General features: G+C 37.3%; 1 protein-coding gene across 3 annotated transcripts in view; it reads left to right on the top strand.

Annotated features, from left to right (window-relative positions):
* The window catches only part of CDC42BPA (CDC42 binding protein kinase alpha), a 180,328-nt gene that overhangs the window by 70,452 nt on the left and 87,393 nt on the right, over nt 1-22,483 (top strand). For all 3 annotated transcript variants that reach the window (XM_050971951.1, XM_050971952.1, XM_009096149.4), the window contains exon 6: nt 3,170-3,318. In XM_050971951.1, coding sequence (XP_050827908.1) covers nt 3,170-3,318 — 149 coding nt within the window. The remainder of the gene's footprint in view (nt 1-3,169; nt 3,319-22,483) is intronic.

Genomic DNA, 22,483 nt, shown 5'->3' with positions numbered 1-22,483 from the left:
GGGCTCAAGGAAAAGTGCTGCCAGCAGGTCAGGGGAGGTCCCTCCTCTCTGCTCAGCCCTGCACCTGAAGTGCTGTGTCCAGGTGTGAGCTCCGCAGGGCAAAAGAGAGATGGAACTACTGGAGCAAGCCTGTTGTGAGGCCAGAAGGATGATTGAGACACTGGGACATCCTTCCTGTGAGGAGAGCTGGGATTCTTCAGCCCAAGTAAATGTAGAATAGAGAGGGGGGGTTATCATCAATGTGTGTAAACACCCCATGGAGTGGGGTGAGACAAGGGAGCCAGATTCCTCCCAGTGGTGCTTGGTGAAAGGACAAGAGCCAGTGGACACAACCTGAAATCCATGGAGTTTCATCAGAGCACAAGAAAACCCTTCTTTATTGGGAGATACTCAAACCCCAGCTGGAGACAGTCATCATCAGCCTTTTCTAGTTGACCCTACTTGAGCAGATGAGGTCTGAAGAGATCCCTTCCATTCCAAATGAATCTGTGATTTTGGGATTAAATTCCTGTGTTAAGCTTCCACTAGCTACTACAATTTAGAGTTCTTAAATCTATTTTATTAAATTTATTCTTAAATCTATCTATGGAAAGCTTTTTCTTTCTCTTGCAAAGATGGTCCTGTCATACAGTAGTATTTTGAGAAGTATTTGGGACTTGGATAGATCTGGATAATTGTGTACATTTAGAAAGTATTTTTATTATTATTCAGAAAGTATTTTTAAGGCTTTAAAAAAAACCCTATTTTTTATAAGAACCTGGATATTTGACATTGGATATTTGATGCAATTTTGAATGTAAAATTTCATTTTTAGATTTAACTGTAATTGCTGCACATGTGTTTTACTTCATTTGCACAGCTTAATACCCTGAGTTACAGTTAAGTGTTGCAGAGGTTTTCTAAGTGCTGAAGAATGATCCCACATCAGTTAGGAGAATCTGAAGTGTGGTGGTGTTCACAGGGGTCCCAGGATGAGGGAAGAGATGAGAATCTTGACTCCATGTTCAGAAGGCTGATTTATTATTTTATGATATGTATTACATAAAAACTGTACTAAAAGAATAGAAGAAAGGCTTTCATCAGAAGGCTAAGCTAAGAATAGAAAAGGAATGAATAACAAAGGCTCGTCGCTGACCGAGATGGTCTGGACAGGTGAACTGTGATTGGCCATTAACTGGAAACAAGCAGATGAGACCAATCCCAGATCCACCTGCTGCATTCCACAGCAGCAGATAAGAATTGCTTACAGTTTGTTCTTGAGGCCTCTCAGCTTCTCAGGAAGAAAAATCTTACGGAAAGGATTTTTCATAAAACATGTCGGTGACACTGAAGAGGTTTTTTTCAGTATACATTCAAAACAATAAGTTCAGCTCTTGGAGATGTCTGTGCAATGCATCACTTAGTAATCAGAATCTGAAGTTCCAAAGGCTTAATTCATTTTGTAAAACTGTAAACCACAAGAAATTTATACAATCAGTCTTGTTCCTGAAGGAGTGTAGGAGCACCACTGAATAGAAGATACTTATCTTCTGGAAGGATTGTGAGCATAATTTAAGAAGTTCATTATTCCTGTCACAAAGCAACAGATGGAAATTTGATTATCAGCACATTTAAAATCTTGTGGAAATGCCTTTTGTGCTTTCTTATGCACTTGGAATCAATGAGGATGCCCACATTATTCTGTATCAAGCTGTTAAAAATCTTTGTTCATCACCTTTATTGTTATGGAAAATATGAGGGAAAAGAAACAGGTGCAAGATTTCTGCCTGCCTCTCAAATTCCCTAGAGCTGGCAAAATTGTGCAGATTTTTTTATTCATAGGGAAACTGATATAAATAGTCCCTTTAGGCTGCGTTTTCAGAATTTTAAAGGAACAAACTGGGGTATACATTATTACATTTGCAATATTTTTTATTATTTATGGTCTTCTTAAGAGTCACTGCTTCAAATGCAGATAGGCTGAGTTCCTGGAAACAGACTGGAGCTCTAAGCAAAGACTTTCAGAGAGTCTAGTGGAAATTTATTCTCAGGGGTGTGATTTGATTCTTGGGGCTGATCTGTGAAGGGCCAAGAGCTGGACTTTGGTGTTCCTTGTGGGTCCCTTCCAGCTCAGGATATTCTGTGGTTCTAATTAACCTGTCCACAATGATGTTTGAAAGTAATGTTTTAGCAGTGTGTTAAATTAGAATGTTAATAGTAAGTTTTTTAGCTATAATTAGATTTTTTTTCTTTCCCCCATTTGGCCTTTCAGGCACTGTTTCATAATTAAAAACAAACTAAACTAAGCTAAAATTTATTAATCCTGAATTTCACACTTAAGTTTCACTTTTTCCAGTAATGTTAACTATGTTGCTAAAAGAAGTGGCATTTTATTCTGAAAATACAGTAAAATGCAGAAAGGCTCTGATTTCTTTAATGTCTTTGCATCCACTTTTATGGCTGGCAAGTTTTATGTTTCATTAATATATAAGAAATCAATATTTTTCTCCATCCTTTCAATTAGAGAAGGTGACATGTTGTATTTTATGTTGCCAGGTCCTGTATCATGTGTAATGTCAACAGTTTCTGGAATTATGCTGTGGGTCACTGGAAGTCTCTCAGGCTTTGCCTTAATCAAAATAGTTTTTAGATTAGAAATGCCTCTCTAAATAATCTAAAAGCTTTGCTCTCCAAAGTAATTTGTTTAATGGAAAAAGAAGGTGGTAGAAAGAAAGGGAAGGGAAAGCTTTGGAAATTAGGGCAACGTAAATGAGATTATAAATTTGCACACTTGTTTCATTTTTATAGGGTTGTACTTAAAACCTTTCCTCCTTTAGCTTTCTAACAAAAGGCATTGTTTTCATAAGGGAATCTATAGGATCTGAATATTTCATGTTTGGTGATGGGACTGTGGATGAAGTTGATACTCTTTTGTCATGAGGCTTACTATATTTGGGGAGGTATAAATATGAAAATTATTCAGGTAGGCTAAATGCTAAACTGCAGCTGAACTGACTACTGTTTTCAGCGCACCTTAGCATCTTGGTTGGTTTTTTTTATGTCCATAATAATTTTTGTAGTGAATTGGTTTTTATGCTTCAATGAATATTTAGTCTTTTATTCACTCAATAAATTGTGATTTTTTTTTTTCCCTCCCTCACTCTGTTCTCTTATTGTTCCCACTCCATAGTACCTGGTTATGGATTACTATGTTGGAGGAGACCTGCTTACATTGCTCAGCAAGTTTGAGGACAGACTCCCTGAAGATATGGCTCGTTTTTATTTGGCTGAAATGGTGATAGCCATCGATTCAGTTCATCAGTTGCATTATGTTCACAGGTAAGTAATCAGAGCTCCAAATTCTTGCTGGAGTTATGGAGAGTTACTTGATGGAGTGAAACTAGTTCCTGTTAGAAGATTTTAAGTGGGTAACAAGTGCTTGCTGTGTTAGTGAGCACGATAGAACCATTCTCTCTGTGTGTTGTGGTTATTTGAACTGTTGATAAACTTGTACATATGGTCAGAGACCTGAATGAACCTCCACATGCATCTCATGAACCTTGCACACTGGTGTGCTTGAGAGTTAATGATCCATAATTTATAAAAGCAAAACTGGAAACCTGTCTGTGAAATGGGATCAACTTTGAACAGGTTTATTGAAAGCTCAAATTCTGTTTCTTCATTAATCTATTTGATTTATACCATAGCTGAAAACACACCACTGTCTGCTTTGACTTTTACTTTTTTTCAGCATTTTCTTTTGGGTTTAAGGGTATTTTCTTTAAAATCAAGCGAGGACAGCTAAATGAATGGAAGTACTTAAATTGTGATACTTAGCTTTACCTTGGTGTGTGTGCATGCATATATATATATATATATATATATATACACACATATACATATATATATACACATATATATACACACACACATATATATATACATATATATATATATATATATATATATATATACACACACACACACACACATATATATATATATATACACACTTGGTTCTCAGGAAAATATTAAGTCATTTGTGTCTAGCTTTTTTGGAGACCATGACTGATTTTTCCACAAAACTAGCATTATCTTTTCTGTGCTCATTCTCTGCTGAACTCAGTGGTAGTTCTTGTGTGCAGAGGGAAAGGTTATCTTACAGGAGGCAGAATCTTCAAATGCACTCAGCAGATGTACTTGACTCTGACAGAAGTCAGGAGGAAAACTCCCAGTTCTTTAAGCTGAATCATTAAGTTGGCAGAATGAGCTTGTTTGATACATCCATCTATCGCCCTTAATTAGAGTCTGTGCCTTCTAACTAACCATGCCTTCTTTTACTGTTCCCACTTGGCTGCTTCACTGCAGAAAAGGTGTGGGGGGTAAAAGTGGGGCTGGTTTTAGGGTGTTTTGTGGTTGGTTTTGGCGTGTTACTGGGTTGTGTTTTATTTCCTTTGGAATTCTGGCTTCTCATGAGAGAGATGTAGGTGGGGTGGTGCTAAACTGCAAATGGCTCTTCTGGAATAGTTTGAAGTCTGCTAGTTTTGCTGAAGAACTGTGTCTATCTGCTGAAGACAGCTTTGTGTCATTATGTCTCATGAAGTACTTTCCTGGAAATTTGAACTGTGTGATTTCTGCCTTTGTTTTGTTTTGGTTTGGTTTTTGCTTAGGACCTTAGGATATGGTTTTTGCATTCAATTTAATTTTGTTCTAATTCTTAAAATGTGTTTGTGGGTAAATTGGTAAGACACTATTTACTCTTGCAAGGTCTTTTTACCCAGTAAATCTGCATGTGGAGTAGTAACTCTTTGCAGAAGAACAGATTCCTCCTACCTTTTTCTCCAAACAGATCAAAATCTTTGTAATTGAGTACTGTTAGTTTGTAATGTGCAACAGATGTCACGTTTCCATCCTCAAACAGTAGAGTAGAGGAAATATTGGAATAGGTGCTGGTGTAAAATTTGGGATGAAAATAGTAGCATTGCAGTTGAAACCAACATGCTAATTATTATGCTTGTATATTTATTCATATGAATTTTTAACAAAAAAAAAAAAGTGCCCCTATGCATTTTCAGTCCTTTGTTGTTTGATTTGTGGCATTGCCAGTGAGCCTCACATTCATAAAGTTCTAAATGCCACTTTGGCATTTTATCATTAGTACTGCTGTAATACAATGCCTGTTTATAAAGGCATGTTTGGCAGGATTAAAAATGTAAAGAGCACTTGAGTATATGTTAAATGATCAGCCTTTGAAATGAGACCTGTTTCACTGTTAGTTTTACTAAGATGCTTTCAACTGGTAAAGCAAAAGAAAGGAAAAGAAAACACATCATCTGAATGCCACTAATGCTCCTTTCCTGAGGGCTTAACCATGGTGGCCACATCCTTTTTTGGGAGTGCCTTGCACACAGCAAAGGATGTAGGAGAAGAAGGAGGAAATAGTGCTAAAAGCTGGATTAATGTAGCAGCTGCAGTAGTGGTTTTTCAGATGAATAGCCAGTGTGCATCAGGATTTGATCTGGGTTGTTGCTGCTGAACTAGAAACTGTGCTTTAGGCGTGTTTTGGTCAAGGTTCTGTTCACACAGTAAGATAGCAGATTGCTTTGTTTTGTTTCCTTTTAATGCCCCAGTTCTTTCAGGACTGATTTTCACATTAACCATTCATAGTGGTGTACTTCAATGATAATTTTCTGGTTTTCTGTGAATGTTTTTGTACTTTCTAAAAATGGAATTTTCTGCTTTTCTTTTAAGTATGTCACTCCTCTTGTGCCTTTCTAGCATCAATCTCTTTTTAGTTGTCAATTACTTTTGTTTGTGAGTGATGCTGGTTGCAGTGGCTGTTTGTGTGCCAACCACTCTGATGTCTGAAACTGCAAGACACTTTCCTTTCCTGAAGTACATTGGCCAAGATTCTGAAATGTCAAGTATAAACAACCTCAGGATTACTTAAATTACCATATTTTAGGCTCTCAGTTCCAAATTTGAGTGCTATTTCTGCACTAGCATTTTGGGATTGAAGGATGAATTTATAGTGAGGAGATCAAAATCTAGGTATTAATAAAATTGTGCAGATAAATTACATTGTGTTTTTGAAGCTATCTCCTGATACCTAATGACATTAAGAAAAAGTTGCTAGCTAAAAATAACATCAATACTACCATTTTTAGGGTGTTCTTAATGTTTTCTCAGGTTGTATCCTCTTTTTAGTTTCAACAAATATGTGATCCAATATTTTTGAGATAACATCATTTAGAACAGAAATCTTGGATAATTTTTCATTTCTCACTAACTAATTTCTGTGAACAAATCTTGTTGGGGTTTTACCTGATAGCTAAATGATGGCTCAGGATGTAAACAAAGTGGCCTTTTCCTTAATATCTTAGCTTTTGCTCTTGGTATGAATTCACTAGCTTTGTCACTCCCAAGTAATGTTGAGAGCTCAAGGCTAGCTTTAGAAAGGAAACTTCATCTAAGTTAAATATATGTACAGCATTTCAAAATGAGAAAGTACATATTTGTATCTCTCACAAAGGCACAACTTCGTTGCAAAGCTTATACTTAACCCTTATATCTTCAACTGTAATTTGTACCAATGAAGTGATGCTTGCTTTTAGGCCAAGGTTAAATGTTGTCTTGTGTCAGTGTTCTGCAATTTGTCTTTTATCTTTATATATTTTTAACACCTTTCTTTTGTTTTTCTTTCCCCTCACCCCTCTGGAAAAATACATACATTAATGTTAAGTTTAGTTTCAATGTTGTCTTGTTATTTAATTCTTCATGGCATATGTTAAAAGCTTATATTTGCATGCACTATCAAATATCCAGGTGTGGACTGCAGTAAAACTCTTCTCAGCTTAAGCTAGGTAGCTACACTTTCTTTATGCATGTTGTATTACCTCAAACTCATAAAAATTGTTTTTCCTACAACACCTTTATGATTTTATTGGTGATCCAGGTTTTCTCTCAGTTTTATGTAAAGTAGAAGTTCTTGTTTTTGTCTAAGTTCTTTGCTGTAAAACAAGATTGGAGAAGGCCTGGCTGCCAGGGGAGGAAATTTTTCCTGAGAATTGTGGAGGATGCCCTCTGGACAGGAGCTCGTCCAGGGCACACTCAGTATGCCACTGGTGGCTTTGCACACCCCTGCACTGTCTGTGCTGCTGCCTTTTGTGCTGTCTTCTGAGGCAGCCTCTTAATAAGGGTGCATCTAAGTCTATCTCTGTCCTAAATTTAATTTGGGACATTACAGCTTCTTGAATATTACAGAATTATAAGTGTTTATGTGCTTAAATAATTTTTGTCTTGACTTTCTTTCCTCCACCTGTTTATTCTGTGCAGGGCTGCACAGTGATTCAGGGCAGAGACAATTTGAAGCTAGGGAGTGTTCAACATTTAGGCTCATGATCCTCCAGACCACTGCAAAAATATTAATTTAAAATAGTTTTCAAATATTGGCACACACCCACATTAAACAGTCATCTTTTTCTATTGAATGGTAAAACAATCCTTAGTTACCTTCTTACTAAGAAAATATTTTGGGAAGATTATGAAGCACCTGTGTTAATTGCTATTTTTGTTGGTTAAGTTTATGGGAGGATAGTTAAGACTACAGGGCAAACTCTTTAAGGTACACACATGTCAGGTGTTGTCTTTTGCATGTGAAAAGATAGGCATGCAAAGCATAAACACACCCACTTCCACAAAGTATGTGTAATTTCAGTTAGCTCCATCGGGGTGTTTCTGCATTTCTGGTTGCTGCTGTCTTTTAGTTGGAAGGATTTTAGCATTCTAAACCACCAGATACCTTTTCTTATTCTTCTCTTTCGATTTTTCTCTATCAGCTTCTAAAATTTCAGCTGAGCTTCACTGGAACATTTGAGTTCTTAAAATCTAGAGCAGCAGAATTCTCTGAGGAAGTGACATCCTTTCTGAGAAATACTGAACATGAGGGAATAAATCCATTAGGGGCATGAAAGAACTGCCTATTCCCTGTCAAGGCAGACTCTTTGCTTTTAACAAGAAGGTACTATTTGTCCTCAGTAGAAATCATCTTAGGGACATCCCTGAAATATTTACTGTTGGCAGGCAGCTGAAATCTGGTATCCTTTGTAGGATGCATTTCACTTTCAACTATAAGTTTCAGTGCCAGCGTATCCATTTTTGACTTGCTGAATAAGTGGTTTTCTGTCTTCTGGGTGTATCCCATCTTGACTGATCATTAATTTGCTTAAGTGGAAAATTTAGGGGTGGAAGGCCCATCTTGGGAGTCAGCTGCATTGCGCGGTGTGTCTGAGTTGAGTTGGCACAAGGATGAGCCAAGCGCTCTGGCCTTTGGTAAAGTGAGCCCTCATTGTGGGTTTGAAGGAAAGCAACGTCGTATTTTAAGTGTTTACCAAACTTTGCAACAGACATAATGTGGAATACACACATGAAGATGTCCTTACAAAGTGCTGAGAGTGAAGGAAACAGGGCTAGAAAAATAAGGAAAAAATAACATCGGATTATTTTGATAGTTACTGAAAATGTATTGCTTTGAAATGTGGCATGGTTTAGTTTTACATAGAAAACTGCTGGACAGAAAGTTATTTTAGTGAATGTTTGGTAAGCCAGTGCTTCCTTACAAGGTATTCTGTGACAAAGGTAGGGAAACTCTGTTTCTGCTCCATTTTTCCACTGAGGAGGGGCTGGATACAAAGGTTATGTGGGCCTTCATTCTGCCCTGTGACCTCAGATGGTCCAAACGCTGGCAGCTGCTCTAAAGTGTGCCCTCGGGGTGGCACCTGACCTGCTCTGAGGGCTGGGTGAGGTTAATGCTGTTTGACTACAATTCATTGGTAGGATTTCCAAAGGAGCCTGCCATGACCTAGAAGCATTTTGAAATAAAAGGCTCACAGATGCTTGGAGTGCCAAGAGCTAGTGGATCACCCTGGCTGTACATCAGTAAGAAGGCAAATGGTTTCTTGGAGTGTCTCATGGGAATGCTAATTTGAGTGAAAGCTGTGCAGTGGGTGACTGTGCTGGTATAGACCTGTATGTATATTCTGTGTTACTCGAGCAGAAGGAGTTTAAAAACCCTAAATCCAGCCCCTTAAGTGACAGTAGCCTTGAGTAGTCTATTCAGCAGAGGTGCCTTTACAAATCTATCTTTGGACCTTTTTTCTCCCATTGTTCCTCTCTCCCCAAGCTCCAGGCATTCTGTCTTCTCTGCTGAAACAAAGGCTTGTGGCACTGTGCAGGGTACTGAACAGGGACACCAGGCCAAGTGAGAGGTGACTTTACATTTTAATTAAACTGGATCAATTCTTCAATCTTACAGAGAATAGTAGGAAGTCACTTTAAGCCGTCTTTCCAATAAAAACATTGTTCATTGCATTGTGCCTGTTTCACATCCCTTGAGTGGTGCTTGGGATATCTGGAGATGTGATTTTAAAGAAAAAGGGGCATGAGAAACAGTTGTAGTATAAAATAAATGTACATTTATGTATCATACATAAATTTATGATATAGTCAGCTTACAGTAAAACCTTCCCCTTTTATGGTTGACCTCCTGACAGAGGAGGTTGTTGATTGTTGTCAGCTGAGGAAGGCTGGCAACTCAAGGACTGCATCCCTCCTTTCCTTCTGAGTCCCTACTTGTCCTTTAGCTGGTAGTAGTTCTCCTGTACTAGAAAGGAGACTCAGGAAAAGGAGGAGTGTCTGGATGAAGAGTTGCTATGTATTCATGTCAATTTTTACACCTTCTGGGTGTGATTGATTGAAAGGCAGGTGGATGTGAGCACTCTGCCAGATTGTGTGTATTCCCCCTGAGGTAGGAATGGCTGTGGTTGTCATAAAGCAGAAATGTTTAAACCCTCCTAAAAGTGAAAATGAAAGAGAGATGAGAAATAGAGTTTGATTGGAAAGGATAATTTTTAACTCTTAAGGGGAAAATTATTCATGTCTGAAGTTTTCTATAGAAAAATCTATGTGGTCTTCCCTTCCAAGTAATAATGTTAAAGCAGCACTCAGAAGATGCTAAATGTGATGGAACTTTCCAAGAGCTCCTGCTGCCTCTGGCATGAAGATTGATTTGACTTCTTTGGTGTTCGCAGAAGAAACGTCCACATTAGAACAGTCATAGCTCTGATACGAGATCTGTCTCAATGTTTAATGAAGTCAGAGGTGTCCACAGAATTTAATAACTTCTTTTGAGGACAAAACATTCCCATTTGAAAGTTGTTCTTATGTAAGTTAAGCTATAATTTTACACTCATTCTCTTCTCATCATTTCAGACCTGGAAATACTTTTTCCTACTACTTTCTGTGATATCCAAAATCAACATCAGGAAAGTAGGACAAAAACATTTTCCTTATTTCTGAATATTTTGTCTCAATGACTGTGGTTCTGAGGGTGTAACTAGCTGTTTATTTGGTGACCAAGACAGAGGTGGTAATTAACTTCCAGTGATTTTGTTGTTCTTTATTAAGTTTAGAATGATGCAGGCAGAAATGAAGTAGCTGTGTGTAGATTTGTCATTGCATAAATAAGCAAAAATAACTTGGCTTTAGAATCAGATATTCCTGCAGTGTTCATATAAACTGTAACACTCAGATGCTTGAATGTATTCTAAGAAGTGTTTTAAAACCTGGTTTCTTGCTAGAGCATTCTTCCCAGTGAATATTTGGTAAATTTGGAGTGAAAATATTTTAAGTCGGTGAACTTTCAGATCTGACAAGTAGAAATTTGATGTTTGAATTTCTGAGTTGAATGGCTGTTGCCTCAGCCACTAAATGTAGTACTTCCATTTTTTCACAGTAAGATAACCTTGCAAGATATCTTGTTAAAATAAGATGTCAGGGCAAGAATCTGATTCCTGGAAGGACAATTAAGGAAATATTAGTCCAAATAACCTTGTTTGCATTGAAGCTGTTCTTCAGTAAGCATTTCCTTCTTGCATTTCCAGAAGAGCTGTTGTTGCATTGATAGAGGAGCCTAGCTTGTGTTCATTTTTAACGACAGCAAAATACTGCTGGCTTTTAACTTCTTAAATGAGAAAAAAATAGGTCACTTAACATCCTGCAAATTAGAATACTGCTTACCAAGCAGATGCTTGCATGAGGTCAGGCTTGGTTCAGTTGTGGAAGGTTCCATGGTTGGGGTCAGGGCAGCAAGATCTTGTGGGGCTTTATCTGAAAAGTTGTATTAAAATCTTTATTGACTCAGGTGCTGTGATGTTTGTGCTGTTCAGTTTTTCTTTATTAGCTATTGGGGGGCAGCCTTTAGCATTTCCTCCTGCAGCAGGAAGCAGTGATATTGCTGCCACTGTAACTCAGGAATTCTTAATCAGATACAGTGTGTGAAGTCCTGGAAAAAGGCATTAGAAAGGTACAAAGTGAAAAAAGTGTCTTAGAGGAGAAAGGAAGAAAATGGAGGAGGGGCTAAAATCAGATCTGATACAGTAGTAGCAAAGTTATGTCTTCTTCATATAGGAAATGAACTAGCACAGAGGGGAATTTACTTTTCTGTAAATGTAGCTTCTTTAGAGTTCTTCTTAAATTTAAGAGCTGAAAATTCAGGCCTTAAGTTCCTTTCCAAGATACTTTTTAAAAGTTATATTTGCTTTTTTATTAAGCAAGCATTGTGCCTTGTGCTTTATGTCAAAAGGAAATGATTTTTTACATATGCAGTTTGAATACAAAGGCTTTTCCAATAACACTTTTTTCTTAATAAGTGTAATTTTAGTGTGTTTGAGCAAACAGTATACAGTCATTATTTTTCTAATGATTTTTATTTTTCTGAGATGTTTTCTTGCCAAGCTGCAGCAAGTACTGGATATACTGGGATACATTTAGACCAAATGCATTTCTTCCTTTGTAGCCTCTGGCTACTGTTCCTTCCTTAGTCTGTTCCTGTCAGGAGTTTAATGCCAATGTCACAGAGCTTATTGTATTGAGATCATGCCTGTCAATATGGTTTGTTTGTTTTCTAGCAACAACAAAAGCAAAAAAAACACATACTGAGCTACTTACATGTCTGTTGCTGTATGACATGGTAGAGAAACTGTAGACATATCCTTCAAGCCTGGTCTGGCTTGTTCTCTCATGTTCACTTGCCTTTTGGTTGGAATAAAGGTTATATTACAGGTTGAACCCGCCCAAACACATTATGAATGCCTTATAGGATGAGAGATTTTAGGATATATTTCTATTCTTTTCCTTGATTTCTGTTTTGTAAGAATTTATGTATTGCTTTCATGTTATTTCCCTCAAATTATAATCTTTTTGTTGTGATTTAAACATGATAGGGGCTTATCTATTAATTGAGCTATTGGTTTTTTGCAAGATTTGCTTAAAAAAAAATTTAAATATTCCTGTGTTAAAGGATGAAAGTACAGTTTTGATCTCTAGGGGAGTGATCTTCTGAAAAAGGCAAATGCTCACAATCCTCCTCAGATGCCAAAGATATCATAAGCTGATTTAAAGCTAATTTTGCATATAAATATCTTTTATGTTATATTTATTATACGAGCATGCTTCATTTTTAATATGCTTCCTTGTCTATATGCTGCAGTATTTTTAATTAACCAAAGATAAATTGTTACCAGGACTACTTCCATACTGATTAATCTGGTGCACCAAAATCTTTGGGCAGCTGCATTTGCAGGGCTGGCTCAGTGACTGAGAAAAGGTGGCTTTACAGAGGGCCACAGGGACACAGTGATGAGCACAAGCCATGAGAGCTTTACAAAGCTTTGCAAAGCCAAACAAGCAAGAGCTGAAAGTTGTCTCACAAATGAGGTGGAGAATAGGGTCATCTGGGCATCCCATTTAGGTATGTTAGAGTTTTACACACACTGGGAATTAGAAGATAGCTTCTCATGTCCTCATTTAATGTGTGAAGCAAGTGGAGCACAGGCAGAGTGAAAAACAAACACAGTGTGTAATTTTGTGTGGTGGGCATGTTTTCATGGCAGAGCAGTAGGGCTGTGGAGTTTTGAGTTCATTTTGACTCTGATATTGTGGGAGTAGTACCAGCCAAGCTAGAGTAAGTAGAACTCCAAGATTATGAATACTTCCAAAAAGGCAAGTAGCTTTGGGAGCTACAATAAATATGATAAAATAACAAATCCACATGCGCTGTATTTCAAAGACTGGTTTTAATCAGGGGACAGTGGTGCAAAATGGAAAGAATAACTGGAGAATATAATGTTTCTTTATGTGTGCATCTTACTTTAAGGACTTTGGTAGTGATGAGGGAAAGTTCCATTTCTGTACCTCTATGACTACTTGGCTTTGGTTTGTTTCATTTCATACTATCAGAGCAAGAGTTGCATTTTGGAATATTGGGTAGCCTGATTGGAGTTTCTTTATATGTAAGTCAAAATTTTAGGGATTTCTTTTACAGATAACTTATGAAGTAGTGTTTCATGACAATGTTGAGTATGGTCATTCTGCAAGTTATTGTTTAATCTTTTGAGTTGTCAGACAGCTCGATAAAATTTTAATTTAAAGGATTGTAAATATTATATGAGGTGACATTTTGGAAGGAACTTGTGTTCTAGCTGCAGTATTTCTCTCTCTGCTGGAATATTTCTCCCAGCAAAACCAAGAGCCATGGCTCCATCACACTGTAAAGGTGCAGATGTAAAATAATGATTTGGTGTACGCAGTTCCTTCTCTATCACTTACAGTTGATAAGCTCTTGGTGTATAAGAGAAGTTTCTGCTGTTACACTACCATGAATGTATTTACATTTTGCACTGTTAAGTGTAATCTGATTTCTGTTATTATAGTCTTCAGTTTAGTCATTTCTGTATGTGTGATATTCCAGTCTTCCCTGCTGTTACTGCTGCCTTTCAGCTTTGTGGTATCTAAACATTTTATGAGTGTGCATTTAGTTTTATGCTCAGTTTTAAAGCTAAAATGTGAAATCAGTTTCAAAACTGATCTCAGAGGATCAGCAGTCATAATCTCCTTCTGATTTTATTACCTCTTTCAGCACTATGCAGTCATCTCTCCTTTGGCCAGTTTATTATCAATACCTTTCCTAGTACTATCATTTGTTCTTTCAGTGGCACTTTCTCTCAAGTGAGGAAAAATCAAAAATATTTCAATATGGAATTGTGTCTCAATCCAAAATGCTGTGACAAAAATTACCCAATTCTGGTGAATTGTGCACACAGAGGAATTCAGATTTTGCTCCCAGAGTTTGCATTTCATAATGTGTGATTCCTTGTAATCATTCTAAGTATTACACATTATGTATGAGGAAGTGAAAGTGTTTAGTGTCAGTATAGTTCACACATTTCTGCCTGATTAATTGCAACAGCTTCAAATAGCATCCTCTTCCACTCACCTGTGTCACAAAGCTGGTATTTCTTTGAAGAATGTAAAATCCAAAAATTAGTAGAAAATTTAAGGAAAGTGGGATTTACAGTGACAGTGATGGCACTTGTCTATGAACTCAAAAAGAAATTACTGTCAAGTCACAACTCCCACTTAAACATTGAGTCAGCCTTTGCTTACCTTGTTTCTTTAAAACCATAGTTTCTGGAAAATATTTGTCTGAGAGTCTGTAGTACTAATATCATGGTTGCTTTTGACAGTCAAATGCTTAGGAGAGTTGTGAATGCTGAAATGTTAAACCTCATGATTGCCAGTTGAATATTCTAAGAGGGATTAACTTTTCTCTTGCTAAAAAAATCATAATCTTGAGTTCTGAGGATGCCATGGAAAGTAATGCAATATTTCTGTGTTGTGATATCTGATTCCAAACCAGACCTTTGCATGCCTTCTCACAGATTTATTTGAATTTAAAAACTGGTTTATAATAAATGATCATGTTTGACCTTGACAGTATATGATAGATAAAAAAAAAGTCTGTAATTGAGAATTATGCCAGCTTCATTAGAAACACAAACACAGAACCTCCTCAGTGCAGCTTCCCTGGCAAGGTAATCCTGTTCAGCCATTCTGCATGTTCCATCATTTTCCTTCTTTTTCTGGGAATATACCAAAATTAAAAATTTCTGTCCCATGATTTTTTAAGTTCCTTAGTAACTTCTGTACTCTGCCAGTTACTACACTACATGAATGCAAAACAGATTGCTGAATTCCCTACTTACCTTATAAACATGTTGCCAGAACCTTTCTGTGTTTGTGCCTGCCAAACCTTTGCCTGTCTCAATGTTTTTGTCTTCTTTCCACCAGTGTGCACTAACTTGAATGTGTGTGTCTTAAAGTGTCCTGACAAAACTAACACATAACCTTTAACACACTGGAGCTTTTTGAGAATATCATCTAGGGGGGGAAAAAAAAAAAATCTTGATTTTTACTTTAGCATCAAGTGTGTCTCCATGTTGAGGTTGCTGATTTATGTGGGTTGGGCAATGTTGTGTAATGTTTTGGCTGTGCTTGTGTGATTCAGATCAATAAGCATTTCAGAAACTTGTTTTGTCTTTATTATTGCCTCTCAGTTCCCTAGTACCAGATCAGTGCAGAGTAACATGTGTATGGAATATTATTGGCAGCATCAAAAGGATCTTCTGATCCTGCTGCTCTAGAGTGATGAAATAATAGAATTGTTCTGAGAATATCAGGAAATTCCTGTTCCCACATGAAAACAGAGCATCTTGAACTGGATTGAAGCAGCTTCTGGTATCCTGTTGAAGTTTTGACACAATCCTGATGTAGTTCTTGAGATCTGTTATGATTGAAATTCTCTGTAACTGATCTTCTTGAAGACATTGCAATGGTTACTGAAAAGCAAATGTACATTTAAGGTAAAAATGCAGCTCATGTGTGAAATGGTTGAGATACACATGCTAGTGTGGGATTCATACTACAGGCTTTGTTTTAATTTGTGTTTTATGGTAGAGAGAATTCTTGCCTGAGAGTAGCTGATGGTGAGATACTAGTTTGTACAACATTGAAATAGCACCAGTAATAATCTTACTGAAATTGGTAATCACATTAGCATAATATATTAAGTAGAAGAACTCTGATCTTATCTTCTGTGTGTTACTTTTTGGGTACATTTCTAGTCTAATAGATCTTTTTGAACCACAGTTTTATTTCAGTGAACATTTATGACATTCAAATCTCAGTTCTGGGCAGGCAGTACTTAACCACTGTTATATAATTTTATAGGCTTCTTGGTTCCAGAGCCATGAGAAGAAAGAAAATCATTTATGTAGACATTTTAAGCAATGTCATGTTTATGAAAAGAACCAGCATTGAGTTGGCTATCAGTTCTGCAGGGCTGTCTTATCTTCACTGTGCTTTTGCCAAGAAGGGTTGGAGCAGATGATCCTTGTGGTCCTTTCCAACCTGGCATTCTATGATCTGTTTAGAACAGATCATCTCAAATTGAGCACTAAAAAATTGATATTTAAGTAGGAGCCATTGCTTTCTGATGTTTCAGCACAGAATAGGAACCTGTCTGTGAATATGTGGAAAAGAACAGTGTTGGGCACATGGGTAACTTTGCTACTTAGGAAGCATTGTTTTCTCATAATGCTTTGGTAATGGTGTTGATAATGTCAAGAATGGTGGAAAAATGATGGAACAAATGTCTCCATTTTTAAAAATAAACACTCTGCTGAAAGCCATTTGGCTGGTGGTGAGTTCTGAAAAGGGTTGCCTGGTTGGAGATGAGGCACAGGCACCAAGATCTTTGATTTTACATTTCTTAATAAATTTCAAACATGTAAAACTAGAGGGGTTTTTTATTCAGTCTTTTCCTGATGCAGATCAACTGTAACACGTCCAAAGGAAGGTTTTTATTAACTCTATGTATCATATCAATAAATCATTTATAGATGCAACAGGTCTACTTGCATCTATAAATTAAGTCAGAAATTGCTGTTCCTTGCTTTAAAAATTTGCTTTCCATTTGGTTTCCAGAAAGAAAAACAATGCTTGAATCTCAGCTAGACAAGAATGATTAATTCATCATTTATTAAGTCACATATCCCTTGATTCCCTAAGAAGTAAATGGCAAAACTGCTAAAACTGCTCATTAGGCAAGTTCTGATGTGCACTTTCTGTAACATTGCATACAGCCAAAGACTGTCAGATTCCCTGTTAACCATTGGGTGCACCAGGGCCAACTAATTCCACTTAAACAGGCAAGCAACAATGAGATTAACTCTAGGTTAAGTGACTCAAAATAGAAGCTTTGATCCTCCAAGGGACCAGCAATTTAAATGGTGAGGAGACCAGACAGAAAATAAGCATGGGGGCAAGGGAAACAAAGGAGAGGAAGATAGGAGTGACTTCTGAGAGCTTGAGGGATGGTGTGTGTGTGTTGAACTTTTGAATATTCCTAAATAATTGTTTGGTCTAGGATAGTATTCTCTGACTTTTTTTTTTAAAAGTGTGAATTCATCCACAGTTTTCATTCCGTGGCTGCAGTTCTCCATTTGAATCTCTCTTTAAAACAACACATGAGATTGAGGTACCTCAGTCATACCCTTAAACTCTAATAAAAAAATCAGCAGTGCTGTGGCGTGTTCAGTTTCCTGCCATCTGTTCTCTCATTGTAACTTCTTGATATGAATTCTGTTGTTGCATTTAGTGATAGGACTAAAAACGACAAAGCTGAAATCACTTTCCATAGTTGTCTCTGAGATGCAGGCTTGTGGTTCACCTGGGTGCTTCAGCAAACTTGACTCTTGCCTGAGCAGTAGCATTTGATGAACATCAAATGTAAAAAAGCACAACAGAAAAAAAAAAGAGCTGTTATTAAATGATCAACAGGCAGGCTAGGAATTTGAAGCACATCTTCACATCCTGCTGTTCACTGTTTTCTGTCCTTTCCATTCTGCATCCCTTCTTGTTTGTACTCTGCAGCAAAGAAGGGTCAAGGAGCTGGTCTTTGTGAAGAGAAAAAACTCCAGAGTGTGTAACATCTTGCTTGGCATCCCATGGTCAGATGAAGGATCAGAGCCTCAGTCCCTTACAGAATTCTCACTCAAATTCTCTTAGTGTGAAAAACAGACAGGGTGAAAGAACCTCTGACAGAAGAACCTCTGGCAAACTGAAAATCCAAACCCTCATTGTATAGGCCAGAAATCTGTTATTTTGAATGTAATTTTAGTGTCAAAAAGGAAAGCACCCTTTCTGTCCCAAAACAGAAAAATAAAAGAAAAAACTTCTTTTAAGAAGTATTGGGCACAGGATTCTTCTGGAGAGTCTCCTGATTCACCTTGCAGTCCCCTTGGACGTGGTCAGAAACAAACCTCTGCAATTTCACATGGAATTAGCTTAACACAAACAAAAAGCTAATGCCAAATAATAGTGTACAATGTATGTTCCTTTAGCAGTCAGGGTAGGGTTTCTGACAGCAGTGACTCTCTGTCCTGCCCCTCTGTACTGAGGTTTTGGGAAGGTTGGGTGTGCTTGGATGTGCCTTTGGGGCTGCCTTCCCACCACGACTCTGAACTGGGCAACAAGGCACAATGTTTACTTTTCACTCTTTAAAAACATATTTTGGAGTCCTGAGTGATTCAGCAAATTAAAAAATTCACATTGTGACAGAGGTGAGAGGATTTTTATGTTTCTTCATTTCTGCTTTCCTTGTGGATTCAAAGCCATTTATATCCCTCTTCAGCTCCTTCCTCTGCTGGGTTCTTCCACCCTGTGGACTGTCCTCCCTCTGGAGGACTTGGTTGAGGATTTCATGAGGGGGGGGTCATGATGTCATTTCTCACCTGGCTGTGGAATAATAGCACACAAAAAATGCTATTATTGGAAATGGTGCAGTCCTGTTGCTTGTTTCTTGTCAGCACACAGCCTTGCCTGTGTACACTCCTGTAAGGAATTCACTTTTCCTTGCTACCAGCAAGGTTTGGATTCAGCCTACACCAACATTGGTCAGGTTGGTGGTTGGCATGGAATGAATAATAACATGAAATAATTTAGATTTCCAGTGAAATTCCTTCCATTGCACATATATAGATGCTTTTTCTCTCCTTTTCTCTGTCCCTAAAAACAGTCACTTTGCATTTCTTGTGTTCAATAGCAGTATCTTCTGCTGTATTTAACAGTTTGTGAATAGAATTCCTTCAACACAGGTTTGTTTTTTGTTTGGGTTTGTTTGGTTTTTTTTGGATAACCAAGAGGTAATAAATATGATGACATATTTGCAATACAGTAAAGAACATGTTCAAGCTGAGGGGAAGCAAAAGAGATTATCCTAAATTTAGTTTTATTATTTCAGGAGTAGTAGGTTCTTTGCTCCTCACTGTTCTACTTTTTACTTACTCACTAGGAAGGACTCTTCTTTGCTATTAGCATTTAACCTCTGTACTGTTAATTTAGGGCACAGTTAAGTAGAAAGCAGATTTGGAAAAGCTATACTTTTTTCTGTTGTTTTTGTTCTTTTCCCCCACCTCCCCTTTTTTCATGGAGAGGGGTAGATATTCTAGATATTCTGACAACACTGACTTCCATTTAAAAAAAAAAAAGAGGAATCCCAAGTATCTGTGTAACTGCTGAATAAACCTTTATTGGGCAAAGGATGAAGAAAGCAAAGGTTCCATGCAGCACATTAAAGTGGCTGTGTAGAAGTGTTGTTTTCAGAAACATTCTTCTTCTGCTGGGCAGTCTTACAAAAAATATAAGAAATCTAAAGCCCTACTAGCTTGGGAGAAGAGCAGTAAAACATGTAAAACATAGAGGATATAGCAGTGCTTCCTCACATATTGCATGAGCTATGGCAAGTATTTGATGTAGATGTTTGTTCACTTGGAGTGGCATTGGTTTTCTTCTCCTTGTAAACTGTTTTTTTTTTAGTCTCCAGGGTTTACTTGCAGCTTTGCATCTTATCTTTGTTCTGTTTCCCACATAACTCAGGAACAACAAACAATTCATTTAAATTTTTGTAATGTGCTCCCTATTCCTGAATATTTTATGTGTCCTTAAAATATGTTGTACTTTTTTTCTGTGTTTCTCCTCCTCCCTTTAATACATTTTTAATAGTTTTTTATTGCTGATCAAATAAATGTGTGGGGGAGAGATAAGATCAACTTCATATTAAGACTGTATATCCTTCTTCTGGAAAAACTAAAAGCAGTAAGTGATCTCAGAACTCATTTCTGCACAGACCTCCTTTTCCCTCACCTCCCATAAATCTCAGTGCATTTTTATCTGTGTATTTATTCCTGGAGGATGATAGAAAAAGGCTAAGGAAGAGTTGCTGTGGGGTGGAGTATGGACCCAGCAGGTTAGTTTGTTTCTTGATCAGTCCCAGAAATTTTCAAAGTGGTTTGCAGCTAATAGCTTGCTTAAGCACAGGGCACTTATAAATATCCCTGATAATTAAAATACATGTAGATGTGCCTTTTAGAGATATACATACAAAGACATATATAAGAATATATATTAAAAATGTTTTAGATTGTCCAAACAGCTTCTGAGTGAGCACTCTTCTATTAATTGCTTTACTTGTATCAGCAGGGGATTCAAAAAAAATTTAATGTGTAAAATGTTTTTTGACTGTTCTTATCAAAACCAGTACAAGTCCTCAGTTTATGTTGTCTGGTTTACTCTCAGAATTTTTCAATGCCCTGAGCTGTTTCAGGGACTGTGTGTGGTTGTACTGAAAAGCAAAGAGCAGAGACTGCATATCTAAAATGAGAATCAAAAGGAAAGAAAACATTTATCTGCCTAGAACTACGTGTTAAGGTTTTTTAGCATAGGTAGTAATTTACAGTGCAGCAGCTGGGCATATTCTGGATTCCTTGTTAGCCTCTTCTTGCAGGATTTCTTTGACAGATGGCACTCACAGATGGGCATAACATTCTTAAGGAGCTTACTCTTTCTACTCCCTTACCCACCAGTAACTCATGATACTATTAGAAATCTAAAAGCTTTGACATGAATTAGCCTTACTTAGCAGACTTTAATTTTTTAATCTTTAGAATATGCTGCAGGGTAGTAGTGCTTGTGGAGTTCTTAATCTGTTTACTTAAGTTCTTAGAAGCCAAAATGGAATTCCAATAAAGTTGACATGGCAAAACATGGCAAATATACTATCATTTTATTGCTCTTTAAATTGTCATGATAATATTTTTTATTCTCATCTTCTGGAGGCAAAATACAAAAGAGTACAGTTTGACAACCCAGAAACAGGTCTGTCAACTGAAGTTTGCAGAGTTCAATCAATTTGCTTGGTATTCCATTGTAACTACATTAAAATATGAAGTAAATAAACATAATATTTAAAGTTGGCTGCTCAATATAGCTTGTTTTTACCACCATCAGCTTAAACTAGTTTGGTTTTTAGTATTTCAAAGTATCAACTAATAGGGTGCCTCAAAAAAAAGAGCAAACTGTGCTCAAGATATTTGAATGCACTTCTTATAGTGATAGTTACTTGTTTGTCATGTACTTGGTGTTGTTTCTCCATATTCATGCAACTTCGGGCTTGAAGGCCATTATTCTTTCCAATGTTGACTCAAATGGCAGTTTTCCCTGATGAATGTTGTTGGTGTGGAGTTTCTGTTGAGGAATGTGAAACTATAAGCAGAGTGATCAGGTCCAAAAAAAGCATTGTGACAGCTGGGCAGGTTAGAGGGGTGAAAATAGTGAGTGCCCTCAGCCAGGTCCTCTGCTGTGTGTATTTGTAGCTTATTAGAAAAGGAGGAGAACACCAGATGGAGATAGAAACATGAACTCTGCTTTTTTGTTTTCTTTTCTGAGTGCCATGTAAATTGAAGGTACCCAACTCTTCCTTCAGGAATCGTGCATAGCCTACTGTGGCACTGCTTCTCCTTCATGGCCTATTTTTAATTGTGTTCTTTTACTTTAGGGCCCTTTGCTAGGTGAGCAATACACTCCCTGCCATCCCATTTTTCCCAGGGGATCCTTCATTTCAGGTTGCTTCAGTATTTTCAGTGTAGGCACAGTTAGTTAGTCACACAAAGATATAATTTAAACACCTCTTTTGAATCTTTCTGCCTGCAAGTAGTTGGGTTCTGAAGAGCCCTCTGTAAGCAAACAGCCCTAACATAAATAAATTGCTTCTGCAAATTAGTGAAGGGAATGTGTATTCCTGAGAATAGTCTTTTATAATAATAAAAAAGCATGCATATAGTTACTGCAAATTTACAAAACAATTTAGCTCATGGAAGCGTGGTGAGAGAAGTAATCCATGCTCTGGAATAAGTAGTTCAGGCAGGATAGTGCCTAGTTTGCATCTTCAGTAAATTTCTAATGTATTTTGCCACCCAAAAGTCTTCCTATAAACCTTGTTTTGCTCCTGGCTGTCTTAAATATACGTCTGCACACAAATGTGTGTGCTGTAGGCATTCTTAGGAAGAGATGAGCCTTCTCTGATAGCCAAGATTTTTTACACAGAGAAAATTGTGTGACAGAGCAGTGGTGTGGAGGGCTGCTCATGGAGTGGTGTCTGATGGCTTCAGGCCAGTCTTGCCAGCACTGATTATCTTAACATGGTAAGCAGTGTCAGAGACTAACCTTGATTGCTGAGCATTTTGGGATAAATAGGGGCTTTCTGTTAGTC

This window comes from Serinus canaria, chromosome 3, assembly GCF_022539315.1.
Source record: "Serinus canaria isolate serCan28SL12 chromosome 3, serCan2020, whole genome shotgun sequence".
In the NCBI taxonomy this organism is placed as follows: domain Eukaryota; kingdom Metazoa; phylum Chordata; class Aves; order Passeriformes; family Fringillidae; genus Serinus; species Serinus canaria.
This window is presented reverse-complemented; position numbering and strand designations above follow the sequence as displayed.